The sequence below is a fragment of the Lolium rigidum genome, chromosome 6 (genome assembly GCF_022539505.1).
Source record: "Lolium rigidum isolate FL_2022 chromosome 6, APGP_CSIRO_Lrig_0.1, whole genome shotgun sequence".
Lineage (NCBI taxonomy): Eukaryota > Viridiplantae > Streptophyta > Magnoliopsida > Poales > Poaceae > Lolium > Lolium rigidum.
The window spans coordinates 176,994,090-177,006,249 of NC_061513.1; the positions used below are offsets into that span (position 1 = coordinate 176,994,090).

A 12,160-nucleotide genomic window follows, 5' to 3' on the forward strand; every position below is an offset into this window, starting at 1 on the left:
TGCAAAACGACACCAAAAAGTTATCTAGGTTTCCGATCTACACAAAATTTGAGGGGGGGGGTGAAGTCGCTCACGGTGATGTCAGAAACAACAATGATTTCCCCTTAATGGCGGCAGTAGAGGCGACATGCTCTGTCCTCTCCCTGAGAATGAGAAGACTTTTGGATTCACTGCCGCCTCTGAACAATCCGGGAAATTGTAGCGTACGGGTTTCTTTTTAGACGAGACCTGGTAAAAAAAGAGGTTAGGAAGGGAGCTAGGACACACCGTGGCTGCCCTTGGTGGCCGGCTTCTTGGCCCTCATTTGCCCCCTATGGCTCCTCTTGTGAGCCTCCAATGCTAGTGGTCTTGAACCTCCAATGCTAGTGGTCTTCATCTTCATGAAGCACTAACGAGGTATTTTTTTCTCTCGGTTTATTAGAAATTCAAAATGTCCCTCAAACAATGAAGTACAAAAAGGAGGGTTGTGCCTCCCGGAATTGAATAACAATGTGCATCAACTTTTGAAAAAAATCACGTAAATCATCTAAAAATAGGCAAATAATGCATGCTTGATCTGAATAACAATATGAACCAAAGTAATATGACCTAATATAGATCATATAAATACATGTTCATGAGCTTGCCGCACAAACGCCACCACTAGAACGTCGCAGCAAACAAGACGCTGTGGGATGAGATCAACGCCATAATGCTCGGCACGAGAAAACCATGAACACTAGGTCAACGTCGCTATCGCCTCAGCAAGGAACACAAGAACCCCACGACGGCAAGAGGAGGTCTACGGGAGAGGTGCTGTCGAGCGGTGGCAAGAGGAGGGCTGGGGAAGACGTGCCGCTGCTAGAATCTCTCCCAAGACGGCCGGAGGAGCAACCTGTTGGCATATGTGTGGGACACAGCGTAACATAGAGCTGTCATACTCCGTGTATGAGCAATCCCACATAAAAGTTCGCCTACAAACACGTAGTACAACAGGATGATTTGGCACCTGGATTTCATAAAGTCAGCAAGGGCAGTACAGAATACTTTATACCACTTGTTCCTTTCATACCCTACAGGCTCAAATATACATTTCCAGATACATGATGGCCCAGCTTAACAAAAAGAATAAGGGGCAACAAAGGAAGAACAGAAAACAGGATCACCCCCACCATCAGGAAACATAAACCCTGACGAGGATTTTCGTAATCTGTACTGTATACATGAATACAGCCCTTGACAGCCCAAATGATGGAAAAGGAAGAAAAGAACGAACTGGGCTACGTAATGTACTAAGGCGACGGACTAAACTGATTGAATTTGGATTCTCCAAATCTATATAGATTCCTAGGAATTTGTCATTAAGGTTGTCCATCAAGCAGTTGATTTAAGTTTTGCTCTTGAACTTCCTCTGTGCCTTGAGGTCAACCACAATAACAGAGATGTTGTCCTTGCTCCCCTTTTGGAGAGCAAGCTTCGACAAGCAGTCAGCAGCTGCTTGGGCGGCTGGATCTGGGGAGTCACCGCTACGTTGAGCAGACGATGAGCTTCCACCGTTTTTCTTATGCCATAAGAGTATCCGTTTTCGAGCAACATCGCATACCTCTTCATTCGACAATACATCCCAGAGGCCATCGCTGGCAAGGACAAGGCACTCGTCATCCTTAGCTCGAGGAACAATTGTGACCTCAGGGACAGGAATTATCCATGGCTTCAGATATCTGTCACCTGTAATAGGTATAGAAACATCAGGCCACAACTTGTTTGTGCAGCTTGGATAATTAGGAAGATAACAACAAACTATGCAACAAAAGTAGGAATCTACCATACAAACGGATTAAGCAGTGAATGTAGTCAATACATGAACGTGCAGCAGTAACTCAGGAAAAATGCCATCTCACAATTACTGCATACACAATGACAAGAAAGCACACCAACTGCAAAAGCAAACTGACAGAGAAAGGCTACTAGACATACACACTTTCGTGTAGCTCAATAAGTTGAGTCTGCAGATTCATCCAGGAGATTTATGAAATATACATCTAGCCCAAGGTAACAAAAGAACACGACTACTTAACGCAAGCAGCTGTACATATTTAGCAGTCAGAGGTGTACTCAACTAAGCCTATTGTAACTGAATAAGTAGAACAGCAGTCAACAGATATACATCAAAACAAGAGATGTTTTACTGGTAGTACTATACAACTCACAGACTATACAATGCAGTCACGCGCATAATATTTACAAGAATAGCAAAACTAAATCAACCAGCATGCAGCAGAACTACTAATGATAGATGACAGAAGTACAAACTCAACTGTGGGTTTGTCCTATGGTACGAACACACAATATTTTCCTAGATAAAGGTCATGCGACATCCATTATCTTATGTATTGAATCTTTTACTGAATCTAGGTTTAAGTAGATCTTGTTGACAGATGTTTAATTTCCTACCATAGCGTAGTATAGTTAGGCATTCACAACCATTATTTCGCACCGTGACCAAACCTTCATGCTAACACAAGATGACTATAGCAAGACTTGATGTGACCAGAGACTGATGCAGATTCATCGGTTTATTCCAAATACGGAATTAGGATCGTCAGAATACAAATACGTAGTACATCAATACAAGGAATTGAGTCAAAAGTAGTTCCTGATTTTGCAAATGTCAAGAATTAAGAGGACAACTGTTATGACCGGCCTGGTGGCCCAACCGGCCAGGCCTAAGTTAGGGGCTTAGCCCAAGTTAGCAGATTAGGGTTTCGCAATTCTCTTATAAATACAAGTTGTAATAGACCATATCGATGAAGCAATAAACAGATCTTATAGATCGTTATTGCCGACTCCTTGAGGAGTCGGTCTTCCCTGCCCTAGCCGCCGCTCCTTCCCTTGCGCCGCCTTCCTCCAACCTCGCGACGCGGCCAGCCGCCGGCGCCGTCTTCCTCTCCCTCGTCTAGCACACTTCCACCCCTACAATCTACGTAACCGGCCTGGTAGGATCTCAGATCCTATCAATTTGGTATCAGAGACCTCTACGATCATGTCTTCGAGCCAGCCCACCGCCACCACCGCCGCCGCCTCCGAGACGCCGCCGGCTTCCTCCGCCGCCGCGCCTCGCCGCCGCCCTCCACGGGCGTCGCGGCGCCCGCGCGATGTCGCGAGCGCCGCCCCTCCTCTCGCAGCAAGAGCTCTCGACGGCCATCCACGACCTCGCCACCGCCGTCCAAGGCATCCGCCCGTACCCGATTGGCACTCGGGGGATGACCCCGCCGCCGCCGCCGCCGGCCCTCAACGCCTACTCGGCCGCGCCGGCGTTTCCGCCCGTCCGGGCGTGCCCGCCCCGCCCCGACCTCGCCGCCCCCGCCGCCGTGGTCATCGTGGCAGCCGGCCCCCGGCCGCCGGGCCCGCCTCGCTGCCCCGGGCGTCCCCATCCGGCGGGTGTCGTTCCCGCCGTCGCCCTCGCGGCTCCCGGCGTGGGTGACCGCGACGGAGCCCCCGCCCGTCTACTCGTCCGCATCGGCGCCTCCTCCCGTCTACACGACCGCCGGGGACCCTCCGAGGCCCTCCTTTCCGGAGCCGGCATACTCGCGCTTGGCGGAGCCTTCCGCCGGACGCGCGGAGTACCGAGGCGCCGCCGGCCCAACCCCCCACGCTACGCCAAGCTCGACTTCGCCACGTACGACGGCGTCGAGGACCCCTCAGCCGGCTCAACCAATGCGAGCGGTTCTTCCAAGGGCAGCGCACCCTCGCCTCGTACCGGACTTGGCTCGCCTCGTACCACCTCCGCGGCGCCGCCCGGACATGGTATTACTCCTCGAGCGAGGATGAGGGCGGCATGCCCCCATGGGACCGCTTCCGCGAGCTCGCCTTCTACGCTCGGTCCCCGATTCGCGGCGGTCGCTTGGCGGAACTCGGGCGTTTGGCCTTCACCACCACGGTGCAGGACTTCGCCGACCGCTTCCGAGCCCTCGCATGCCATGCGCCCGGGGTGACGGGGCAGCAGCGCGCCGAGCTCTTCATTGGCGGACTGCCGGACCACATTCGCGTCGACGTGGAGATGCGGGATCCCCGAGACCTGCGGTCGGCCATGTACTACGCTCGCGCCTTCGAGCAGCGCGCGCGGTCCATGCGGCAGGCCTTCCCGGCCAGCGACGTTCGGCCAGCCGACCGCCCTCCCCCGACACCACCGAGGCCGAGCGCTCACGGCCGTGACTCATGCGGGGTACTCCGATCCAGCTGCGACGCGGCCTTCCGTCGGCCGACCACGGCCGAACAGCTCGAGCGCCGTCGTAAAGGGTTATGCTTCAACCGCGACGAGCTCTATGTACCGGGCCACGTTTGTCCACGCCTGTTCTACTTGGAGACCGTAGACGACATTGCGGCTGATGTCGTCGCGGCTGGGCTGGCCGACGCGGCCGTCTCCCGAGCCGACACCGTTCGGGATGAGTTCCACCGGCAGGTTCCAGCTATCCAGCTCGAGGACGAGCTGTTTGAGAAGGCGGGGAGAGATGTTATGACCGGCCTGGTGGCCCAACCGGCCAGGCCTAAGTTAGGGGCTTAGCCCAAGTTAGCAGATTAGGGTTTCGCAATTCTCTTATAAATACAAGTTGTAATAGACCATATCGATGAAGCAATAAACAGATCTTATAGATCGTTATTGCCGACTCCTTGAGGAGTCGGTCTTCCTGCCCTAGCCGCCGCTCCTTCCCTTGCGCCGCCTTCCTCCAACCTCGCGACGCGGCCAGCCGCCGGCGCCGTCTTCCTCTCCCTCGTCTAGCACACTTCCACCCCTACAATCTACGTAACCGGCCTGGTAGGATCTCAGATCCTATCAACAACCATACAGAATGGGAGTCTTGAAGTAGCAAAAAAGTTGTAAGATCAGTACACGATGTAGATGCACAACCAATTTCAGTTTTCAGATACTACAGATAAGCAGTACGTGCTGACTGCTGAGTATTCACACAATTACCCCACAGACATACTACATGACAAGCTACCAACTACATTTATACAAAACCAGCTAAAAGGGATCTAGTACAACAGTACCATGTGTTCATTGTGTGACGCAATAGAAGAAGAAAGACAACACTACCATATCATCACCCTAAAAATATATACTGTGATAAATAACCACAGTTCAAGCTATGTGTAGGAAGTCCTAGACAAAAGGCTTATGTCTTGGGGTCCAAACACAAGTAGTTGCTGGGTTTAACAGCTTACTGTTTCAGCTGTTAACAGCTGAACATCAAATACTGCACACCAAATTAAACATCTCACAGGATAAATTACCATTTAGTATTGTTGTGCAATGGCAGCAGTGTGTTTCAAAACAGACAAAAGAAGAAATAAAAATATAATGAAGAATTTGCACTACCCTGATGTAAGAACTTAACTATGTAAACAAATGATATACACCGGCTCAAAGGGGGCAGGATCAAACTCAGATTTCAAACAGAAGGCGAAAAAGGAATCTATCAAAACCACCTTGAAGCAGACTGCCAACAGTTTTGGCATCAATATGAGATTTGGTGGCGCGTTCTGGTGGCGTCCTAGCGGCGCGTCCTGGAGGAAGCTTCCTGGCGGCGCGTCTTGACCGGTGCGGCGCATCGTCGAGGCGGCTTCCTGGCAGTACGATGGCCAGCGGGAGAGCAGGAGGGCCGGAGGAGGGCCGGCATGGGAGGAGGGGCGACCTGGGAGCTTCTCAGGGGAGGAGGAGGGTCGGAGGAGGGACGGGAGAGGAGACGCAGAGAGAGAAGACATGAGAGGAGGAGGAGGAGGACGGGGGAAATGAGGCTTCGGGTGGGGGTCTGGGGGTCTCGCGGGACCAGCCGAACAGTGTTTTGCGGGATGTGCTCGTCCCGGATGAGTAGCGAAGCTCGATTTGAGCTTCGCTCTCGGGCAGGGCTCTCGCCCGTTTTTCGTATGAGTTGGGCAGTGGGGAGTTGGCCCGAGCCGACCTAATAAACAACTTCTCTTAACAAAAGGTGGGTTGGGGAGGGGAAATCTGAGCTCCCCCGGTCTACCAAACACGCCCTTAGATCATGCAGAGAAGGCACTTCACACTTTGTACATCCACACGACCAAACTAAAACAGTAAGGATGCTCTACTGGGGGCAAGACGTCTAGGACTGTCACTCAGTAAATATCAGGAGAATTTTAATAGACAGATGCTTTGAAATATTTGCCCAAAATAAGTCTTATAACATCAGGATATGCATATTTCTCAATTATCTAGCGCTATAATATTACAAAATATGGAAAAGGCGATCTGGATCCTTCTTGACCAATGGAAGCATGAATCAGGAAGGAACAAAATAAGTGGAGCAAGAATCAGAACCTTTTTAGGATAAGCAACTTTGTGTGTTGAGATTTCGCAGGAGATAATTACATCGTCAAGGCTTTATGACTTCCTTAACGGGATGTTTATCCAATAGCACATACTATATTGCAACAACCTATGCAGCTAGTAAATTCTAAACAGACTCCGTCATCTCCCCAAGCAAGGTTGTTCAACTATGGTTCCAACTCAACCTATGGAACCCATTACTCGTTTTTATGAACTAGTTCTGCCAGTATGGTTGGAGCAAAAGAAGGAAAGTGAACTAGGCAGTATTCACAGGTTTCCATGGAAGTATTCGCATGTCTTATTTCACTATCGCAGGGCAGGAACATTCTAAGCATATAAGGGTATGTTTGGTTCATGCCATCTTATGCCCTACCAAATTTTGCCAACAGTTGGCTAGCCAAATAATTGGCTAAGGATTTCTTGGCCCAGAGTTGGCCAAAATTTTGGCAAGAACTGTGAGGGAAACATGAGGTAAGTGGGCAACTTTTCATTGGCAACCAAAATTTTGGCCATCAACCAAACAAGAGTCAATATCTTATAGGTTGCGAAAATTTTGGCAGGGCACGCTTGGGCACCAACCAAACATGCCCTAAAATTGCACAACATCAGCATATAACAAAGATCAACATTAATGAGAACTTGATATTGCTTTACCACCAATACTAGAAACAAAAGGCATTTTACCATTTGGTAAGCAACTAAATCAGAATAGCCCTGCCTTAACAGGAACTGACGGATAGACATCCGAAATTCCATGCCAAACAGTAATTATTGTGTGAGTTGTGACAACTTTTCGAGCCTATCTCGAGCAGAAGAGATGTTCCGGAGAGGAATAGCAAGCATACCAATTGACCGCGACATGGCAAGAACACCGAAAACTCGATAGCCATTCCACTGTATGACCTTGCCACCCGCTGCCTCGATCCTTGCATACTCATCCTCCCTGTTAGGCTGAAACCGAAAGAAGCAAGCAATGCAATCAACATTTAATTAGCAGCTGAACCAAGGCAACACCGAAAATAACAGAAATCCTCAGGAAGCATGGGAGCTTACTTTGTGATCCACTGACAAGGGCACAGGCTGCTTGCCACGGCAGAGCACTGCCCTCGAGTCTCCACAGTTGGAGACGACGATGTGGGAGGAGCAGATGACGGAGACCACCGCCGTTGTGCCCACGGTCTCAGGTGCCACAGGATCTGCCGCTGCAGCGGCATTGCTCGTGCCCACGTCTCCCCCTCCTCCGCTGCTTGCTTTACCGGCTACCTCATCATCCACCCTAGTGAAGCAATCCACGAACGCCTTCTCCCACTGCTTCTTGAACTCCACGGCCCCCAAGTTAGCACCAGACACGGACTCCTCTATCCTGCTCAGCTCCTCCACTAGCGCTGCGTGGAGGCGATCCCGGCAGTAATCAGCTACCTGCGCGAGCATGAAGCAGAGCCCCACTAAGTTACCAACTACAGGAAATCGTTTGATTCGTGCGCAGAGTTTTGAGTTAATGGTTGGGGGCGGTTACCTGCGCACCGCCGTGGCCATCATACACACCGAAAAAGTGCGCGGGGAGGCGGAAGGAGATTGGATCGAGTCCATCGACCATATTGCTGCCGGTGAGCATCCAGAGCGGCAATCCGAAGAAGCGCGGCACGGCGACGACGGCGTCCTCCATCTCCGGGCGTCGGCCGCAGATAGACGTGTACCCCCAGAGCGGAACGCACTCGACAGCGAAGACGCTCCTCCCGCCTGCCGCGACCCTGGCCTCCGCCTCGACGGTGGCCGCGGAGGCCCCCGAGTCCTCGAACACCACCGCGCCCCCTTCCACTCCAGAGCCGAAAAAACCCAGCCCCACCCCCTCGAAGTCGGCGCTGGCGACGCTGCTGCAGTCGCTGTTCACCGAGCACGGGCTCCCCGCTGCGTCCTCTTCCGCTGGCAGCCCGTCCTCCTCCATCGTCGCCGCCGCCGGCGTGGTCGTGGTCCTGACCGGCGGCACTGGCGGGACCCCCTCCATCTCCATCTCCATGGCCCCCGCCACCACGGCCACAATCGGCTCCGCGGCGGCGGCGGCGATTAGCGTGAGCCCCGCCGTGGCGGGGCTAAACACCGGCGCGGGCGGCGCGGGTAGCGCGACATCCTCCATGGCAGGGTCCAGAATCAGCGCCCCTGGCCGGCTCACCAGCCCAGCACCCCATCGCTGGCGCCGCTCCCCCTACCGCAGGCTCCGCATCCTCTTCTGGTGACCCGGCGGCGGCGGCGCCTCATGTGCGTCCAGATCTGCGCCGATCCAGGGCGAATCCCGAGGTGGCTACCAGAACGGGCTCCACCAGCGGCCGCCTATAAACAAAGGGAAAGCCCAAGGTCCGCGCGGATGGATCCGGAGCTCCGAATCAGAGCTCACGGGCGGTGCCCTGGCGCGGAAGGAAGGAAGCGGTGTGGCAGCAACGGCGGGAGCGACGCAGAGACCCACACCACACGCGGGCGGGCGGGCGGGCGAGGAGGGAAAAAGATGGAGACAGACAGAGCAGCGTGGTGGTAGCAGCAGCAGCAGCAGATTGGAGAGCGCTTGCCAGTAAAAAGCAAAGGGGCGGTGACGCCGTGAAGGTGAAGGCGTCGTGGAGGAGGGAGGGGAAAGCTACGTGCACCTCCGGGACAGGTGTCGAGGGGGCAGTGGCACGGGACACGCGGATCGCCGGATCGCCTGCAGGGTCTCGACCAGCCGCGGGACGCGTGTCGAGTCGCTGTACGGGTGGGTCCCGCCCCGCGAGGGATGAGTCATCATCGCCATCGGGGTGTGCACAGTGGAACTAGTACTCCTCCTAGTCCCAGCCCTACATGTGCCGTGCTGGCGCTGTACGGTTGGGGGCTCGGCAGGGAGCTTCTGGGCATCGCCCAGCAATAATGCCGCGCGCGCAGACATGTGTCCCCCGCTGGAGCTCGTCGGAGCGCCAGTCCTAGAAGCGTTTCCATTTGTTGCGTGACACCACCGCTGGACTACTCTACTCTACTCGTTTTTCTTCCTTCTTTTTTGAGGCCAGAAGATATTATTTATCGCCCGGGCGACACGTCCGCCACAGACGCGGCGAGAAAAGGAAGGCCGTTTCTGTTGGACCGGGGAGACGTGTATTGCGTGAGGCGCGAGAACATCTTTTTACAAAGGTCCCTGTCCTGCCGAAAAAGAGCGAAAAAGAAATCGCGGAAAATGGCACGCCCCAGCTGTTCCTGCCTGCCGCCACGTGGTGCACGCAGCTGGCGACGATGTGACGGCCGGCCTGCAACGCCACACGCGCGCTGCTGCCCCCACGCACAGGCACAGGCGCGGTAAAATGGTAACACCGCGATTCCCGCGCGCGGGGAAAAAGATACTACTCGCAACGCGGGCCAGCCGAACAGCCAACACCGTATCGGACTATCGGTCGTCCATCCACGCCGCGCCTCTCGGAAAGGAATCGCGGGGCCCGCGGCTGACGCGAATACACCTCGCTCATGCTGCCGTGGGACTTGCAGGAAGGAAATGCTTTTGAAACCGGGATCAATCAGCTCACTGCCACTGACAGAGCTGGTCGAAACGCTGGGCCCGCTCTCAAGTGAAACAGTAACCAGCGCGCGGGTGCTCTACTAAGTGAAGATATGCCTGCGGGAAAACGCGACCTGATGCTGCCATTATTGGCAGCCGGCCGGGTGAGATCACCATGTTGATCCGGCCCGATTGCTTCTCGCACGGTGATCTTTCGCGGCACGTCGAATCTTCCTATGGGCCTCGCTAGGTTCTTCTACAACGTGATTCTTATTTGCCGCCCGATGCAGGACGCATTGCACTGCGCTCGCGCGAGCTCCCAAGTTGGGCGAGCCCATTTAACGGCAGGTGTAGGTTTTTCCGGACAGATTGTTACGACCTTTTGCTACCGGGCTAAAGTGGACCTCCCTTCCACTAAGGGCATGGCCAATGCTCCACCATGGATAGCTGCTCCAGCTACCATCTAATCAGCTATATCTAACACATGCAGATTAAATTGGTTTCTTGCAGGAGATCTCACCTCTTTGATGCTAAAAGTTGGAAAAGTGTGAGAGAGTGAGGAGAGAGAATGAGCCGGTGAAGTAAAAAAGAGGTGGAAAAAAGGTGGTTTGAGTAAGGTTGGGAGGACCATTGCATGTGATATCTTGGAATGTTGTGGTTGATTTCTACCTCCCATTTTTTTTCTTTGCTTACGTGGAAACCTGGGGCAGTATGTACGTGCTGCCACCATTGTACATGCCCTGATAGACTCATAGACCTGGTTGCTGCAAAGTGATGTAGCGACCACCTGGCAGGCTGTTTTGCTGCGTGAAGATGTGCCTACACAAAAATGCCCACATGGATCTGGGGAAACGATGTTGATTTGGAACGATCGCTGGATCCCGGAATCCAGAACGATGCGTCCCATGGGACGGCGACATGACCCAGACAAGGAACTGGTAAGCGAGTTGATAGAACCAGTTACACATCAGTGGAATGTGCCCTAGTATATGCGAAGGAGCAAGAGGTGGAGCTATAGGCTCCTACTACCTCCCCCTCGAGTGATGATGAAAATGGAAAAGGCTTTGAAAATTTGATGTTCTACCATGGGTACGAGTTTTTAGGTGGAGAGTCCTCAATGGCATTGTGCCAGATTATGCGACTCTCACCATGCGGTGTTAGATCTCACTTGTAAAGCAACGTCAGAAACCTTAATTCATGCGGTGGTGAGTGCTCGCATGCGCAGCTCTTTTGGATGTGAAGGATGAATTCAACCTGAAACTGCCACGGCTGCACCCTGTTATGTGGGCAGAATACATTCTATGTGAATCCTCGTTCGAGGGATTGGACCGGACTCTGACTATATCGATAATGGTTATCATCTGGGATTCTAGAAACAAATGGAGCCATGATGATTCACGGTATAGTCCGGATAAAGCAGTTGACAATATTGCGGAGACTTTGGCCTTGTTGGATGGCCTAAAGAAGAAGAAATATGCTACCACTAGACCGCCTTGCACCTGGCATGGAACTCCTACGGGTGTCATTAAAGTGAACTCGGACTGAGCAATTAGGTCTGATGAGGGTCATTGCTGAGACCGATAGCTTAGTGCTAGTCCGTTTGTGGATGGAGAGAGGGAATCACCGAGCAGTGATTACTCCTATCATTAGTGAAATTAGCGAAATTGCCTTAGAGTTTAGTTCTTTTGAGATTATGTTTTCTCGTCGATCAGCAAATTTTGTGGCCCATGAGTGTGCGCGTTACGCCTGTGCCCATGGTGCCTCAGCTGTTTGGCTGAACAACAGCCCAGAGTTTCTTTCTACCAGCCTGTTGGCCGACTGTAATTCTGGCGTTTTGGGATAATAAAGATTTGAGTTAACGCCAAAAAAAGAAAATGCCCACATGAGATCCACGGGAACCCGACCTGATGTCGTATTATTGGCAACTAGCCAGGTGAGGGAATTGGTTGGTCCAGGATGATTGCTGCTCGCGCGAGTGATCTTTCGCGGCCCGTCGAAATCTTGCAATGGGCCTCGATAGGTCCTTCTACAGTGTGATTCTTACATGCCGCAAGATGAGGGAGGCAAAACCTACACACCGACCATGTTTCTGTGATTCTTACATGCCGCAAGATTGATGACCCACAAGTATAGGGGATCGCAACAGTCTTCGAGGGAAGTAATACCCAATTTATTGATTCGACACAAGGGGAGCCAAAGAATATTTGTAAGCCTTAACAGCGGAGTTGTCAATTCAGCTGCACCTGGAAACAGACTTGCTCGCAATAGTTTATCAGTAGCAACAGTTTTATAGCAGTAGCAATAGTGAAATATAAGCAGCA

The 12,160-nt window shown here is 52.8% G+C and overlaps 1 protein-coding gene across 1 annotated transcript; it reads right to left on the reverse strand.

Annotated features, from left to right (window-relative positions):
- Nucleotides 1-1,023: 1,023 nt before the first annotated feature.
- LOC124660292 (probable protein phosphatase 2C 6) lies at nt 1,024-8,790 on the reverse strand. Its single transcript, XM_047198102.1, has 4 exons — nt 7,848-8,790; nt 7,385-7,750; nt 7,177-7,282; nt 1,024-1,707 (listed from the first exon to the last, which is right to left on the reverse strand). Exons 1-4 carry the CDS (start codon nt 8,463-8,465, stop codon nt 1,367-1,369), a joined length of 1,431 nt encoding a protein of 476 aa, XP_047054058.1. The 5' UTR covers nt 8,466-8,790; the 3' UTR covers nt 1,024-1,366.
- Between the last annotated feature and the right edge of the window lie 3,370 nt (nt 8,791-12,160).